Raw genomic sequence first — 18,118 nt, forward strand, 5'->3', positions numbered from 1 at the left:
TAATACACAATGGAGCTCTCTACCCAATCTATTTCTCACCAGGGCATGACCTGGGTTACACATATCCTTGTAATAGGCTAAGACAAGGCAGGTTCTTGATTTATATGCAAATATTAATAGAAGGGAATGTTCTAGCAGGTTTCTATCAGGAAGGGGGCTGTACCAGTGCCACTGAGACACATGGAATCATTAACAAGCCAGCTTTAGAGACCTCAAGAGTTTGGAGGCACAGGAGCCTTGACAGTCTACCGTCCTTCCTTTGGGCTCATCTGGCAGCCGCCAGCACTGTCTTCAGGGCTGGGGTTGAGGCCATCAGCAAGCTACAAAATGGTCTTTTCTTTGCAGGGCAAATTTTCTTATTTGAATGAGCTTGAGAAAATATCTTTGCAAAAATGTGGACATCTCATAAAAAAAAAAACCACCAGACATTTTCTTAAATTGTTTTAAGTCTTTTTTTTTAAGCTTTATTTATTTTATGTATATGCATACAGTGTAGCTGTACAGATGGTTGTGAGCCACAATGTGGTTGCTGGGAATTGAACTCAGGACCTCTGGAAGAGTAGTCAGTGCTCTTAACCACTGAGCCATCTCTCCATCCCCCTTGTCTTATCATAAAAAGCACAACCAATTTTTTTACTATCTCCCCAACCTCAGCTTTTTAAAACTGACATATAAGAAAGGTGTGGTGGCTGGGCAGTGGTTGCAAAAGCCTTTAATCCCAGCCCTCAGGAGGCAGAGGCAGGCAAATCTCTTTGAGTTCAAAACCAACATGGTTTACAGAGTGTTTCAGGCCTGTGAAACGTACAAAGTGAGATCTGTCTTCAAAGAAAAGAGGGATATAAAAACTACATATTTACAGGGTGCCATGGGCTCCCTTGATACATGTATGTACTAATAAATGATCAAATCTGGGAAAAGCATATCTTCCTCTTCAAATATTTACCACTTCTTTGTGGAGAACATAGTCAATGTCTTCTAGTAGCTTTTTAGTACATTACTGTTAAACTATGGTCACTCACCATGCAACAGAACAAAGAGCTTATTTTTTCTGTCTAGTTGTTTTATTAGTAACCGAGAGGGCGCAACTCATGTTCTGTTTTAACTTCATAGATTTTAACTGCACTGTTTTCTGAAATGTCTAAAACAGTGGCCCTACTCTATTAGAATCATCAAGGGAACTTTTAAAAGTACAACATCCAAGAACTTCTGAAGGGTTGACCACAAGGATAATCCTGGAGGGTGGCATAGCTGGGGACTGCCCCACCCCTATAATTCAACTTATACATGTCTATCTTTCATTATGTATATTAAACCATATTATGTACCTTAAATATATAATGTTGAATATCTACTACTAAAAATGCAATTAGGGGAAAACAAGAATGTATGCCTGGGCTGCATTCTAGACACACAGTGTTAAAGGTCTGGAGGTAGTCCAACGGGGTGGTTTGTTTTTGGGAGAAAGGGCTTTTTATTGAAAATTTTTTGATCATGTTTTCCTCTTTCCCAATTCCTCTCAGATCCTCTCTCCTCCCTACCCACACAACTTGATGGTCTCTCTTTCAAAACAAAACAAAACAAAACAAAACAAGAGACACCCCCCCTCAAAAAAAAAAAAAGGCCCAAGAAACACAACACCTCCTCCACCCAAAAATAACCCCAGAATCAAAACCAACAAAAGACCAAGAAGTCGTGGAGGGGAGGGAGAGCCAAAACAAAGGAACAAAAATTCACAAAATGCCACTGAGGTTGTTTTGTGTCGGTCAACTACTCCTGGCAGGTGAAGTATGGATGGATGGTGCCTACTTCCTGACCTCTTTGCCAGAAGGTATCTAATTGCAGACAGGTTCTTTGTTGGGGGCAGGGCCACCTATGCCTACTTCTACTGTTTGGCTTGACTCTGGGCAGGTGTGTGTAAGTTGCCATAGTCTGCATGAGTGCTGAAAGGTTTTAAAGCTCCACAGGTTACTCAGATGTGCATCTGGACATAAGAAGTCAGCAGAATAGAAAGCCTAGAATCAGATGATATCAAAACACAGGAATCCAATGGTTCAAGATGTCTCACTCTAATAGTGAGAAGTTATGCTAAAACTTAAATTTAGCCTTAAAGAAAAGCTTCTTCAGCCAGAAGTGGTTGCACACATCTTTAGTCCCAGGACTGAGGAGGCTACCTGGTCTACAGAGTTTCAGGACAGCCAGGACTATTAAATAGAGAAACCATCTCTTCAAAAACCAAAAAAAGAAAAGCTCTTTCAAAGAGAGACGCTGCAAACTCCAGGAGAGCAGAATTACTGTAAGATGGACACACTCATCCGGCTGCTGGCCATCAGCAGGTGTGATGGAACCCTGAGGGGCAGAGCTGCAATTAATTGCCTTACCTTCTGCTGTCATCAGAGGGCTGAACCGAACACATGTGCCATCTACCTCCAGGTCTATGACAGTGAGGCCACACTGAGGCACCAACTGTTTCAACTGTTCACCCAACTGCAGGGAAAAGGACAGAGAACACTTCTGCAACAGGGACTTAAATATCTTTACCACCCACCCTCACCCCAGACTAAAATGGCTTCTGAAGCTAGTTCCCCTTATTCTTCAGGGTATCTTTCAATACTTAATAGCAATTTTTTGTTTCCCGTGCTGGGAACAGAGCCCAGGGGACTTTGCCCCTCACCTACTCCCACCCTACTCTTCCTACCTTTTCCAATTAACAGTTCATTTTATGTTATTCTAACTACAAATTCACTTTAGAAAAACATGCAATACAGTTAAGTCAAAAATATGAAATAAAAATGACCCATATCCTCCTAACATTTGACTGTTGACATGCAGTTTATTTCTCAGGGTCTTTTCCCTGTGTTTATAACAAAACATGATATTCTATACACCTTAGGAACCTCCTCTTTTTCTTTGTATGTATGTGTGAAGGCACACATTTGTGTGTGTGCATGGTTATGTGGAGACCAGAGATCAATACTGGCATTTTCCTCACTTTCTGAGACACGCACGCCTTCTCATGGAAACTCGAGCTTCTCAGTTTGCTCATGCTGTCTGCTCAGTGAACTCCCCGAACCACCCATCTCTGCGTTCCTGGTGCTGGATTGTAGGCATGCTGCTGTACTTGGCTATTTTTATAAACATGACGGCTAGAGCTGAGCTCAGGTCTTCATGCTTACACTGCTTGCACTTTGTCACAGGTGACCTACTCAGCCCCCCAGATTGCTTTTTTCCCCATCTACTTTGTGATCATTTTCCATCTGTTTTAAACATTTGGCCGTAGGTTTATAAGAGCTGCTATGAATGGCACTGCATGGATATATTATATCTTATTTATTAGAGCCTAGGAAATGACACTGCTGTGAACATCTTTACCCTGTTGAGAACACTCAGGAAGTCTAAAATCTAGAGGTACTGCACTCCAGTGTCCAAAGAGCCATTAGAGTAGAATGCTGGCCTGTCCTGCCTGGCTGCCACAGGTGCTCGGGAACACCTGTTCCTTCTGATGCACTTGCTTTGTTTCTGACACAGGTCTTACTATGTAGTTTAGGCTGTTCTGGGACTATGTAGACTAGGTTGGCCTCAGACTCTTGGAGATCCACCCGCCTCTGCCTCCTAAATGCTGCGATTAAAGGCATGCACCAATACACCCAGATTTAGCAACTCTCTTGTTGCCCAAAGCAGAGGTACTGTGTGCGGGCCAGGCTATTTTATTGTCTTTCATAGCAATTAGGAAATGGTCACAGAAGCAAAGTGAGTGGCTTGCCAGAGGTAACAGTGTCTGATGTGGTGATATGAGTCAGAACAGAACAAGCCTGGTGTCTCTGTATGAAGTTCCTTCCTGTGGGAATGACTAACCAACCACACATGACCATGTTATACAGGTGTGAGGCCAGGAAACGCTGTTCTGGATGTAAAGAAGAAAAAGTAGACAGCAGCCATCTTTACCCAGCGGTTCAGTGCATCACAGGAGTGTCTTTCCCGGCCAACTGCTGCAGGTGCTATGTTGGATACAGGAACAGCTTTAAACGCTGAATCTGAGGCCAAACACAGAAAGGATTCACTCCCAGAAACAAAGCTACAATAAACATTACAACTCAATCCATCAACAGCATCATATAATAATGAAATCAAAATGTCTGACCTGTTAATACTTTTCTGATGAACTAAGTAACTTCTCAATGCATTTCTATAATAGGATTTTTTTGTTTGTTTTTGTTTTTTCGAGACAGGGTTTCTCTGTATAGCCCTGGCTGTCCTGGAGCTCACTTTGTAGACCAGGCTGGCCTCGATCTCAGAAATCCGCCTGCCTCTGCCTCCCGAGTGCTGGGATTAAAGGCGTGCGCCACCACGCCCGGCTTCTATAATAGGATTTTTGTTGTTGTTCTTAAAGACAGTGTTTCTCCTGTGTAGCCTTAGTGGTTATTTCTCTATAGATCAGGCTGGCCTTGAGCTCAAGAGATCTGCCTGCCTCAGCCTCCCAAGTGTTGAGTTTAAAGGCATGTACCTCCAATGTCCATAGGATTCTTAATTTTCTTTTTTAAAAATAATTTCAACACCAGCCTGGTGGTGCACATCTATAAAATCTCACTCAGCCTTTAGTAAAGCTAAGGCCAAAGGGCTGTTATGAATTCAAGGCCAGCCTGGGTCCCAGGGGAAGATTGTATCTTAAAAAAAGAAAAGTTCCCTTTCAAGGAATTTCAAATGGAATAAAAAAAAATGTAAATACACCATAAAGAAAATAAACCCCACTATGTATCAAGCTAAAGCCACTGAAAAGTGGTAGTGCTCTGATAGAAGGTAATGGAGCCTATGCAGACAGGAAGGTGAGCATTCAGTGGAAACAGTAATAAAAGCAGTAGGGGGAAGGGTCTGAAGCAGGAGGACTGCTACAAGCTAAAGCTAGCCAGGCCTACAGAATGAGATCCTGTCTCAAACAAAGAAAAAAAGAGAAAGAAAAGGGATGAAGAGATGCGTATTTGAAGCAGCAACACCACAGCCACATTTAAGGAGAGAGTAGTGTTTCTAGGAACAAGGAAAGGGCCAGTGTGACTAAGGAAGGGGCCAATGATGGAAGCAGCAGCGATCAGGAAGGAGGCAGACCTGACAGCAGAGCCTTGTGGGTGTGGTGCGGAGCCCTAGATGCTGATGGCTGCCAGCAGGCTGACATGACTTGTAATGTTCACTAATTTCTATGCAGAGTTTCTTGGAAGAAACTGTGTGCAATATGGGAATGACAGTGTCACCTAGATGAAAGTTAATGTGCCTTGGACTAGGCTGGTGGCATGCTGGTCATTTTTTGTCCTTCCCCCCGCCCCCCTGCAGTATTGAGGATTAAAACCCAGTGTCATCTGAATGCTAAAAATTTCTATATTCCCAACATAGTCCATTCTTTAAAAACAGAGTTCTTTTTTTTTTTTGGACAGGGTGTCTCTGTGTAGGCTTGGCTGTTTTCTAGTTCTAACTTGATCTCAAACTCAGAAATTCTGTGCCTCTGGCTCTCCAGTACTGAGATTGTAAGAGTGTGTCACTTCACCAGGCTGAAAGAGATTCTTAAGCCCAGCATTCAGGAGGCACAGGCAGGTTACTCATTGTGAGTTTCAGGCTAATCTAGTTTATAAAGCAAGTTCCAGGCCAGCCTGAACAAGATGGTAGGGTAGGGGAGGAGGGTAGGGGAGGAGAGAGAGTGAGAGGAAGAAGAGGAGACAGAGACAGACAGACAGATGGACTCTTAGATCTATTCTCCTATATCACAATACTTGAGAAGCAGCTTAGGGGCTGAAAGCTAGCAGGGGAATAAGAGGTTTGAAGTCCACACCTTTCCTTCCTCAATGTGACTCCTAAAACCATGCCTAGAAATACAATAGCTTATTTACAGTTTTTAAAAAGTCACTCTCCTTAAAGGAATTTTGAAAGCAAAGCCAATGTTGTAAGTTAGCGACTCTTCTTTCTAAGCACTGCCCTTTAGCTGGCTCAGCCCAGGCTATGTGGTAGGGTTGCAGAGTCTTTGGTTTAGTCACAGGCACTTAGCGTGCTTGTGGAAACTGTTATACTTTTCCATGAGTGAAGACTTTATCAATAAAAAAATAAAAACATATAGAACTTAATTTTATATGATATTAAATTTAAAGCCATGAACACACACACACACACACACACACATCTTACACACAGTTTGGTTTTTTGAGACAGGGTTTCTCTGTGTAGCCCTGGCTATACTGGAATTCACTCTGTAGATCAGGCTAGTATCCCAGCTCACAGCCTGCCTCTGTCTCCCTAGTGCTAGGATTAAAGGCCTATACCTCCACACCTGGCATAAAAAAATTTTTAATCACCTACCTGAGGCTGGTAATTCCTGGAAAAACCTGAACACCACTACTGGAGAACTGAGCTCATCTTCCACCTGCAAAAAGAGAACTGTGCTGTTACAACACTGAAGATAGGGCTAAACATCAGCGGGATAAGACAGTATCTTTGGAAAGAAAATAGGCAGAAATGCTGCTTATACACAAACATTAAAAGGCTCAAAGGGTGTAACTGGCCTGAGGTGACCAATGAAAATGATGGTCCCTCCCTCTCTTGACCCAACAGACTCTATGAAGTCATGCATAAACGAGCAACTTAAAAAAAAAAAGTGTATGAGTTAACCAAGTTATGCTTGGTACCCACAGAGGCCCGAAAAGGATACTGGATATCCTGGAAATGGAGTTTCAGAATAGTGTGAGCCATTATATAGGTGCTGAGAACCAAACCTGGGTCTTTTGCAAGAAAAGCAACTGTTCCTAACTGCAGAGTCATTTCTTCAGCCTAAATCAAGAACTTTTTATACTCAGGAATTTAAAAGAAAATCTTTCATTATCTTTTATAACAGAACAATATGAGCAATGCTCATACTGGCAGCTTAAAAACTACCAGGGTATTGTCAGACGAGTGGCTCAATGTCTCTCCTAATAGATGACAATGATAACACTGCAGAGTAGACTGCATTACTCTGGCATCATGTACTTCCCTCTCCACAGTCAGCCAACCACCAGGCTTTACCACACAACCAAGCAACAATCTGAGGCAGGCTTTTTTGTTGGGATCAGCTCTGGGGATGCTTTCTTTCAGTATTTAACAGTTGTAATCTATCACTGAAGCTTTGAATCCTTTTGTAATTAAATTATGCTGTGGCTGATAAACTTATCAGTAAAACCACAACAAGGAAGTTTCTATGCACACACAGGAAGCAGCTGGCCCATCGATTTTTCTAACTTTTTTTAGGTTATTGTTTTGAGAGAGAAGGTTTTACTGTGTAGCTGGCCTGGAACTCAGTATGTAAACCAGGCTGGTCTTGAACTTAAGAGTAATCGCCCTGCTTCTGTCTCCCAAGTGCTGAGATTAAAGGTGTGTACTACCAGGCCTGGCTCTACTAATACTCTAAGGAGATAAGTGGATGACATTCTGATTAGGCAAGGGTTACATTTACATTTGCTAATTATTTGTGGAGCTGGGTACTTATAATGCTTTCATATCTCTCATCTCTAACTTTCTTTTTTAAAAAGATTTATTTTATGTATATGAGTACACTGTAGCTGTACAGATGGTTGTGAGCCTTCATGTGGTGTTGGGAATTGGATTTTAGGACCTCTGCTTACTTCTGTCAACTTCACTCGTTCAGTCCCTGCTTGCTCTGGCCCAAAGATTTTATTTATTATCTTACATAAGTACCCTGTAGCTGACTTCAGACCAGAAGAGGGTGACAGATCTCATTACAGGTGGTTGTGAGCCACCACATGGCTGCTGGGATTTGAACTTAGGACCTTCGGAAGAGCAGTCAGTGCTTTTACTCGCTGAGCCATCTTGCCAGCCCCTCTAACTTTCATATAAACAAAATTATTAGTGCCTTTACGGGAATAAGGATTTATTGTTTAAGCAGAACGGGTAAGTTCCACAAGCATGGAGGAACTAAAAAGTCACATAACAGAAGGGCCTGGACATGTCTTCAGTCTCTAAAAGAACACAGGGGCCATCCCAGACTAATCCCCAGCAAAACTTTCAATTACCATAGATGAGGAAAACAAGATATTCCATAACAAAGTCAAATCCAGCCCTACAGAAGGTACGAGAAGGAAAACACCAACACAAGGAGGTTAACTGCAAGTCACAAAGCAGGAAATAATCTCACACCAGCAAAGCCAAAAGAGAAGTGTACAATGCAAAACGAAGCAAACAAACCAAGAGGAGTAGACAGTAAGACATAACCAACTTAGGGCTGACAGCAATAAACTAGAAACAAAGAATCAAAGAAACAAAGAGAGAAAATCAACTAGACAAACCCTTATCCAAATCAACTAAAAGACAGAGCATCCAAATTAACAAAATCAGAGACGAAAATAACAAGTCAAAGGATGATTAGGTCATACTTAAAAAACTTGTATTCCACAAAATTGGAAAATCTAAAAGAAATGGACAATTTTCTTGATAGAAACCACTTATCAAAGTTAAATCAAGATCAGATAAACAATTTAAATAGACTTACAACCCCGAAGGAAATAGAAATAGTCATTAAAAGTCTTTCAACCAAAAAGAGCCTTTGGCCAGACAGGTTGAGGGCAGGATTTTACTAGACTTTCAAAGAAGAGCTAATACCCATACTCCTTAAATTATTCCACAAAACAGAAACAGAAGAAACGCTGCAAGACTCATTTTATGGGGCTTCAGTCACCCTGATACCCAAACTACACAAGAATTCATCAGAAAAAGAGAATTACAGACCAATTTCCTTCATGAACATTGATGCAAAAGTACTCAATAAAATGCTCGAAAACTGAATCCAAGAACACATCAAAAAGATCAAGTAGGGCTTCATCCCAGAGATGTAGGGATGGTTCAACATATGAAAATCAGTCGAGCCGGGCGTGGTGGCGCACGCCTTTAATCCCAGCACTCAGGAGGCAGAGGCAGGTGAATGTCTGAGTTCGAGGCCAGTCTGGTCTACAAAGTGAGTTCCAGGACAGCCAGGGCTATACAGAGAAACCCTGTCTCAAAAAACCAAAAGAAAAAAAGATAATCAGTCAATGTAATCCACCACAAAAACAAATCGAAAGAAAAAAAACCTTATGATCTCATGAGCTGCTGAAAAAAGCCTTTAACAAAATCTAATACTCCTTCATGATAAATCTCTTGGAGAGATTAGGGAATACAAGAGACATAATAAACACAAGAAAGGCAATTTACAGCAAGCCTATAGTCAACATCAAATTAAATGGAAAGAAACTCTGAGCAATTCCACTAAAATCACAAACAATACTAGGCTGCCCACTCTCTTCATATCTATCCAGTATACAACTTGAAGCTCTAGAAGTGCAATAAGACAACTGAGGGAGATCAAGGGGATACATATTGGAAAGGAAGAAGTCAAAGTATTGTTATTCTCAGATGATATGATAATATAATCAATGTGATATATAAGTGACCCCAAAAATTTTACCAGGAAACATGTACAACTGATAAACACCTTCATTGAAGTGGCTAGATGCAACATTAACTAAAAAAACAAATAAAATCAGTAGCCCTCCTATATACAAAGAAAAATGGGCTGAGGAAGAAACCAGGGAAACAACACTCCTCACAGTAGCCATAAGTAATATAAAATATCTTGGGGTAACTCTAAGCCAAGCAAGTGAAATATGTGCATGACATTAACTTCTTTCTTTGAAGAAAGAAACTGAAGAAGATATCATAAAATGAAAAGATCTATCATGTTCATAGATCAGTAGGATTTACAGTGAAAATGGCCATACAACCAAAAGCAACCTATATATTCAATGCAATCCTCATCAAAATTCCAACACAATACTCAAATGGAAAAACAAACTAAAAAACTCAAGGTAGATAAACAATTCTGTACAATAAAAACCTTCCAGAGGTATCACCATCCCTGATTTCAAGCTGTACTACAAAGCAATAGTAATAAAAACTGCATGGTATTGGCATAAAAGACAGGTTGATCACACACCGAGGGACATCTGGTTTTTAAATAAAGAAGCTAGAGATATAAAATGGAAAAAAGAAAGCATCTTCAACAAATGGTGTCTGTCTAATTGGGTGTCTACATGCTGAAGAATGCAAGTAAATCCATACCTATCGCCCTGCACAAAACTCAAGGCCAAGTGGACTAAGGACCTCAACATAAAAGCAGATACACTGGACCTGATAGGAGAGAAAGTAGGGAACAGCCTTGATCACAGTAGTTCAGGAGACAGCTTCCTCAACAGAACGCCAACAGCATAGGCACTAAGCTCAAATTAACAAATGGGACTTTATGAAACTGAAAAGCTTCTGTAAGGAACAATAGAATAAAACAGCAGCCTATCGAGTGGGAAAAGATTTTGATAACTCCACACCTGACAGCGGGCTAACATCCAACACATATAAGTAACTTATTTCCTTGATGTAGTTGTCATCTCCAAGGTTTACTGCCTCTGTCTGCTAACCTAGGCCTAGAATGATTTCAGCCTCTAAGACTTGCTGCTGAATAACCTCACCCTTTCTTGTTCTTTCTGAACTCTAGCTGGCTGGTTCAACTTGGCTGTTCTGCCTCAAACTCCTCTTCAGGTGATTTATTCAATCTGGCTTTTCTCTTGGCCTCGGAATTGTTCTCCTTGGTCTCAAACTGACTCTAGCAATCTTTTCTAATCTTCTGGCTTCTCTTCTTGTTCTGTCTTTTTTTTTTTTTTTTTTTTTTTTTTTTTTTGGTTTTTCGAGACAGGGTTTCTCTGTATAGCCCTGGCTGTCCTGGAACTCACTCTGTAGACCAGGCTGTCCTGGAACTCAGAAATCCACCTGCCTCTGCCTCCCGAGTGCTGGGATTAAAGGCGTGCGCCACCACCGCTCGGCTTTGTTCTGTCTTTACCTGTGTCTAGCATGTTCTCTCTTCAATCTGTCTCTGTAAATCTATCCTGATAACCCTGCCTCCTCCCTATGTGCTGCTCTAGTCTTCTCAACTCTACTGTAATGTTTCCATGAGCTCTACTGTTTTCCTTGAAATCAACATCCTTAGCCATCAGGGAACTGCAAATCAATTTGACTCTGAGACTCCATGCTATACCTGTCAGAATGGTTAAGATAAAAAACACAAGTGACCACTCATGCTGGATATGGAGCAAGGGGAATACTTCTCAATTGTTGGTGGGAGTGCAAACTTGTACAGCCACTTTAGAAATCAATATGGCAGTTTTTCAGAAAACTGGGAATCTATCTACTCCAAGATCCAGCTATACCTGGGCATATACCTAAGGATGCTCTATCCTACTACAATATTTGTTATTGACAGAAACTAGAAACATTCTTCAACTGAAGAATGGATAAAGAAAATGTGGTACATTTACACAATGGAGTATTACTCAGCTATTAATAACATGAAATTTGCAGGCAAATGGTTGAAACTAGAAAAAAAAAACATCTTGAGGTAACCCAGACTCAGAAATACAACCACTGTGTACTCAATTATAAGCAGATATTAGCTGTAAAGAATAATCATGCTATAATCCACAGACCCAGAGAGGCTAAGTAACACGCCTCAAGGGGTGGGGGGTGTGGATGGCCCTAGGAAGGGGAAATAGAATAGATTTTGCAGGTGGACTGTATAGGAATAAGGGTAGATTATTACTGAATGTGCACATATGTCAAAGGATTTTTAAAAGGTGATCATCTTTTCTTTTATTAACCTATTCTAATCCTCTAAGCTGCTCTGGCCAACCCCAGCCAGAATCCCCACGGCACTTGCATTTTTAATATGGATCTATCTGCCTCTCTCTACTCCAGGTGTTCCTTCAAGGTCTCCTCTCCTCACAGCTGACCTTTTCCTCCTCCTTATTTCTCCTCCTCCGTTGGCTGGTGGAAGTCCAGCCCTCTCTCTCTCCTGCCAAGCCACTGGCTGATTAGCTTGTACTGAGAAGTCAGAGAATAAACAGGGAGCACTGCTGACACAATATTCAGACAGGAGCTCCTTAGAATAAGCATTACATTGCCATGTCCACATCTCCAGCCAGATATGGGGGCAGAGAAATCAGCATTTGAATAATACAAAGATAATTTTACACACAGTGCAAACATTATGCCTATAGGGCTGGGACAGATGGGGATGAGAATAGGAGGATCAGGTGGTGGTGGTGGTGGAGGGAGAGAATACTGGGAGAGATGACTGGAATTGGGGGCATTTTCGGGGTAAGGTAGAAACTAAGGCAATGGAACCTACCAGGAATCTACAAGGGTGATCCTAGCGAAGACTCCTAGTAATGGATGGCGGTTGGGGTCGGGTGGGCAAATGGAGCCTGTACTAGCTATCTTCTATAACCATGAAAGGCTTCCCGTGGAGGAACTGGGACACTAACCCAACCCAGCAACAAAACCTACATCCGATTTTGTCCTGCCTACAACACGTGCCAAGGTAGAGGTACCACAGAAAGAAGAGTGATAATAGCAAGCAACCCACAAATCACTGTGATAGTTGATGATTGGCATGCTACTTACTGAGTCTTGTGTTGTTTACAATCATAAATCCTCCACTGACAGAAGTGGCTATTGAAAAGACCTGGAGGAATGCTAGTGGCTGGGCTCTGTGCAGCCTTATAGAGACACTTCAAAAGAACTCAAGGTTAGGAGAGGACATAAAAAGAGCCCAAGTGGGCTCAGCAAGGGACAGGAAAGACTTGGACTATACTGCCTCAATTCCCAACAACAAGTTCATTTTAATCTATTTTGAACTCTCCTCCAACCAATCTATTTTCTTTTGATAGCTGACAGAACAAGAGGTTAAGAAAACAATTGAGAGCCGGGTGTGGCGGCACACGCCTTTAATCCCAGCACTTGGGAGGCAGAGGCAGGAGGATTTCTGAGTTCTAGGCCAGCCCGGTCTACAGAGTGAGTTCCAGGATAGCCAGGGCTATACAGAGAAACCCTGTCTCGAAAAACCAAAAAAAAAAAAAAAAAAAAAAAAAAAGTAGAGAAAATGATATACTATACCAAGATTTTGATGTGGTCCACTTTCTTCAAACTTTCTTGCAACCGTTGACTCTGAAAATAATAACAACAAATAAGTATACAACACCTTGCTATACTGATACAATATATTAGCAAACTTCATGAGGATTTTTGTGATATGCAAATAAGTATCTCAGGCAAAGCATCTGCAACTTGGTGATTACTAAGTGTGAGTCCTAATTTTGACAACTTAACATCTGCAAATAGTTTTCATTCTTTCACATGTAAAGGTACAAGGCATACCAAATCATGAGATGGATACCATTAGCATTACTATACAGTGTCAATCCAACATCCCTTATCACTGATGTGAGAATCATTATAGTCACCAACTCAGGGAGTAGAGGAAATGATATTCAGAGCAGATATCCACTGAGTATTGGATGTTGTAAAGCTCCTCAAGGAACCCCACTTGAAACGTGTTCTGTCTGTGAACTGTGAGCATCATATGAAACAATACAAAGGGCTTGATTGTGTGTGTCCCTGAGTAGATTCTAAGCAGCTGCCACACATGTAAAAAGAGGAGATGAGGAGAAGAGAGAGACACAAGAGGCAGCTCTTCTTTACTAGGAATGTATATCACAGTATGGATTGTACTGCATGAACATGCAGATATGCACAGTTGCTAATGGTCCCACGTGGCCCAGCAATGATGACTGAACAGCAGGCTGTCATTCAAACCCTCTTGAGCACTGGACTAGCTACAAGTTTGAGTTTTAGGCAGATCCTAGAGCTGTGGTAACCTGAAGGGTTTGGTAGTTGATGTTATTTTCTTGCACTCCTAAAGCCAAGGGTGTACTAAACCTCTCCCATGAGTGTGCAAACCTTCACCTAACTTGACTAGGTTGCTATGGTAAATCAGCTTTTATTTCCTAAAAACTGAATCATGATATGAGCTAACAGCATAATGACAACACTTTTAAAAAATATATTCTTTTTATAAACATATACCTTAAAATTAATTTGTAATATAGAAAGGGATTAAATACTAATTTTTCTTAAATGTAAAAATGACACAAGATGTCAATATCTTGGTTGGGGAGAGAAAGAGTAGAGTACTTGTTTGGGATACTAAGACTGAACCCAGGGTCTTATACATATGTGTGCTTTCCTTCTGACCTACACTGAAGCCCAAGAGTATATTTAAAACAAAGATTTACAGATACATAAATAATTTATGTGACCAGGTACTACTTAATAGTGTAGCATAAACTCAAGTAAGTCTTTATAATAACCCTAATTATTATCCTATATCACAGGTGATAAAACGAAGGTGTCAAAAGATGATGTCATGCTTTTAAACTAACATAAGGATCAATACTCAAACTACGCAAATATGACTCTTGTTTTTCCAAGATAGTTTCTCATGTAATCCAGGATGTCCTCTCAAATTCGCTCTGTAGTGATCCTGGCCTTGAACTCCTTCCTGATTTTTCTGCCCCTACCTCATGAAAGCTGGGATTACAGTCATGCATGATCATACTCAAACCCAATCTCTCTTTTTCTGTTGTTAAAGCTGGACTTGTACGCTTGGTCTTCCTGCCTCTGTCTGCTTCTCAAGTGTTTAGGAAACAGGCCTGATCTACCACACCCAGCTTGATTTTCTTTTAGTTTTTGTTTTTTAAAAAGGTAAGGTTCTCAATATATGTATCTGTCCAAAAATCCTATGCTGAGACCTAATATCCTAAACAATGATATTAATAGGTTCAGCCTTTAGAAGTGACTAAAGGATTCACTAAAGGGATTTGTGAACATGCTTATAAAGAGAGGATGGAGGACTGCTTCTCCTGTTCCCAGGTAAGAATACACAGCTGGTACTAATAAGGCCTTCATCAGACATTGACTCTACTGATATCCTGTCCTTACGTTAGAGCATCTACAAATGTAAGCAACATAGTTTTTGTTACTCACAAATTACCTGGTCCAATGCATTTTGTTATAGCAACCAACCAGATAATATTAACTTACATTACGATTTATGGATTTAATAATCAGGATATCTCAAATACAAAGAAGGATTTGCCCCAGAACCTTAAAAATAGGAAATCCAAGCTACTTTATTAAAATTATCCATGTCTGGGAGCTGGAGAGATGGCTCAGCAGTTAAGAACACTGGCTACACTCCCAGGACCTAGGTTCAATTCCTAGCACCCAAATTATGCTCAGAACCATCTGTAATCCCAGTCCTAGGGGACCCGCTCCCTCCTTTGGTCTTAGGGCACTGGGCATGCACCTGGTACACAGGCATACATGCAGGTTAAACATTTATACACATAAATGTTAAGAAAAAAATACCCATGTACTTTAGCAGAGTACAGAGCTATTGGTAACTGATAGCTGCTGAGAGAGAGGGAGTGTCCTTTCTTTAAGGTGTGGCCTCTGGGAGGCCTAACATGTTTCTTAGGCTACACACCTAAGACTATATTGGCAGCATTCATGGGATTGACAGGTAAACAATAACAACAAAACAGACCAAGTTGGGTGGGTACGTGATGGAGTGGGATTTTCAAACACACACACATATATAAAAATCTGTGCCACTCACACTGAATTTTCCTTTTTTCTCCCTTACCCACAACCACCCCACTTTTATTTTTTGTTGGTTTGATTTGGTTTGGTTTTTTGTTTTGAGACATCGTCTCTCTATATAGTCCTGGCTGTCCTGGAACTTACTATGTAGAACAGGCTGGCCTCAATCTCAGAGATCTTTTATCTCTGCATTCCCAAGTGCTGGGATTAAAGAAAGGCATGTGTCACCATGACAGGCCTCTACCCTGAATTCTCAATTTCTATATTCCCTTTCCCTGGAGGCCAGTCAGTCAAGGGCAATATTACGGACCATCTCTTTTCCTGAAAGTCACCTTATGACTTTTCTCACTCTGGACAGAGGACATCAAAAGTAAAAGACACTCATGTCTTTGCTTTTGTGGAAGTATCTGCAATGCTTTTAATGTTTCTACTCACCAGATGACAAGCATGCTTTATTCTCTCCACAATGCCATCAAGTCCCAAGTACTGTAGAGACAACCAGAGTGGTAGGGCTCGGAGTTTGTCTGCAGGCTTATTTGATGTAAGACCAGCAACTAGTGTCTAAAAGAGACAAGACAAGTGCTCTCAGGGCTGCTGGAATGTCAGCACTGGCTAGCTATTCTACTACACATAGAACGTGTCAGATGCTAGGCTGGATACTTGGCTTACATTACCCATTGACCTTTCAAAACTAGTACTCTAAATGAGCTTAGCTCAAAGAGCTGGCTGTGTTCATGGAGGATTCACAAGTGAGGAAAGACAGAGTTACTCCAGGTGAAACTGCAGATGGACTAAGTTCTAGAGCCATTTAGGAGGCAGCACCTTGACAGGTTCCTATAAGCATCTTTAAAATTGTTGGACATTATCAACTAAGCAAGATATCAACTGTTTAAGCAGTTATCATTGAACACCTACTTTGCATGAACCTATCACTAACAGATCTATGAAAAAAATTCATGTTTTAAACCATTAAGATATCATGTTACAACCTGTACTGAAAATGTGGGTCAGTGTCTTAAATGGTAATTCTATTTTTGAGAACCTAATCTCTGAAAATAATTTGATTTGTAAATTTGATATGTAAAAAGATGTTTATTATCTATTAACAAAAACTTTGTAAGACCCTAAAAACTCTTAAATGACCATTATTAAGTAATCAAGCAAAAGAAAAAAAATCATCATAAAATGCCACAAAAAAAGTCTTCCATACACACAGGAAGTATGGGGAGGGCATAAGTAGGAAGATTTAAAGCATTGCTTCCTGGGCTAATGAGACAGTTCACATGTAAAGGCACTTGTGAGTTTCATCTCTGGAACCCAGGGAAAGGTGGAGGAAGAGACTTTCACAAAGACCTCCACAAGTGTGCTGTGGTCTGAGTACTTCCCCACCCCCTCACGCACCCCCAAATGTATCCTAGGAACTCCTGACCCTCCTGGCTACATCCCCTAAGTGCTAGGACATCAGGCACTGTCAACCACACCCACTTTGTGTGGTGCTGAGGATGGAGTTCAGGGCTTCAAGCATGCTAGACAAGCACTCTTTACCAATGGAGCTTCAGCTCCACTAACTTTTTGTTTGTTTGCTTTTATTTTTGAGGCAGGGTCTCACTATGCCCAAGATAGCCTTAAACTTGAAATTCTATTGCCTTAGCCTTCTGAGTACTGGGATTACTGGTATGTGCCACTTTGCCCACTTTAAAAAGAACTGGTACTGGAGAGTATGACCAAGGTACAATATACATGCATGAAAATGTCATATTGAAACCCATTATTTTATACATTTGCCCCCCAAAAAAGTAATTTAAGAAAGGCAACAGAAGTAGAATTAGAAAAAAAAAAATTCCTTTATTTCTCTAAGTTCTATTCCAGAAGGCAATTATGAATATCATTCATTCCCTAGTGACAGTCAGCTCACCAAGGCAGGATCGTCATGTTTGTAGAGTGTCACTGCAGGAACAGCTGGCAAACCTAGCCATAGGCCAGGAGTTAGTGTCATGCTATCGCACTTGGTTGCAGCCTACCAAAAAGAGAGCTTTTGTTCATTAGGTAACCAGACAACATGAAACACAGTCCCTCCTCTAGTCATAAGAACTATGGAAAACCAGAATGAACTGAACAGACTAAGCTCCTTTTTACCACCACCAATATTCAATAAACCAACAACATACCAGCACAGATGAGGAGACATAACCTAGAGCCAATGTTGCCAGATTCACACTGGAAGAAAAAGCACCAGTGTGAGAATCAATTACTTAAATGTTACTTGTTCCCTAAGCAGGCACTCTACAAAAACAAAAAAACAAAAAAGAAGGCCGTGCTGTCATTAAGGTGATAAACTAACATCTTCACCTATGCCTTTTATTTACTTAGCATTTATTAAAGCCAAAGGAGTTATAGAAAGCTTCAAAATGCACTTTTAAGAAAAGCATGCTTTAGGGGCTGTCTCTGCTTACTACTGTGTATCTTTCACGGTTACTCTTCTTTTTTATAGAAGATAAAAAAGGACCCTTCTCGTGGATGATGTGGTGACATGGGCATCTGGCTGCCCTGAACCTGCTCCTCTTCTCTC

General features: G+C 40.9%; 1 protein-coding gene across 7 annotated transcripts in view; it reads right to left on the bottom strand.

The window, feature by feature from the left end:
• Pdxdc1 (pyridoxal-dependent decarboxylase domain containing 1) overlaps positions 1 to 18,118 on the bottom strand; it is a 70,032-nt gene that overhangs the window by 8,248 nt on the left and 43,666 nt on the right. For all 7 annotated transcript variants that reach the window (XM_011246054.3, XM_011246055.3, XM_011246053.2 and 4 more), the window contains 7 exons: positions 17,718 to 17,766; positions 17,465 to 17,566; positions 15,985 to 16,110; positions 13,003 to 13,053; positions 6,334 to 6,397; positions 3,943 to 4,031; positions 2,379 to 2,484 (listed from right to left, as the gene is read on the bottom strand). In XM_011246054.3, the coding sequence (XP_011244356.1) occupies positions 2,379 to 2,484; positions 3,943 to 4,031; positions 6,334 to 6,397; positions 13,003 to 13,053; positions 15,985 to 16,110; positions 17,465 to 17,566; positions 17,718 to 17,766 (587 nt within the window). The remainder of the gene's footprint in view (positions 1 to 2,378; positions 2,485 to 3,942; positions 4,032 to 6,333; positions 6,398 to 13,002; positions 13,054 to 15,984; positions 16,111 to 17,464; positions 17,567 to 17,717; positions 17,767 to 18,118) is intronic.

This window comes from Mus musculus, chromosome 16 (genome assembly GCF_000001635.26).
Source record: "Mus musculus strain C57BL/6J chromosome 16, GRCm38.p6 C57BL/6J".
NCBI lineage: Eukaryota > Metazoa > Chordata > Mammalia > Rodentia > Muridae > Mus > Mus musculus.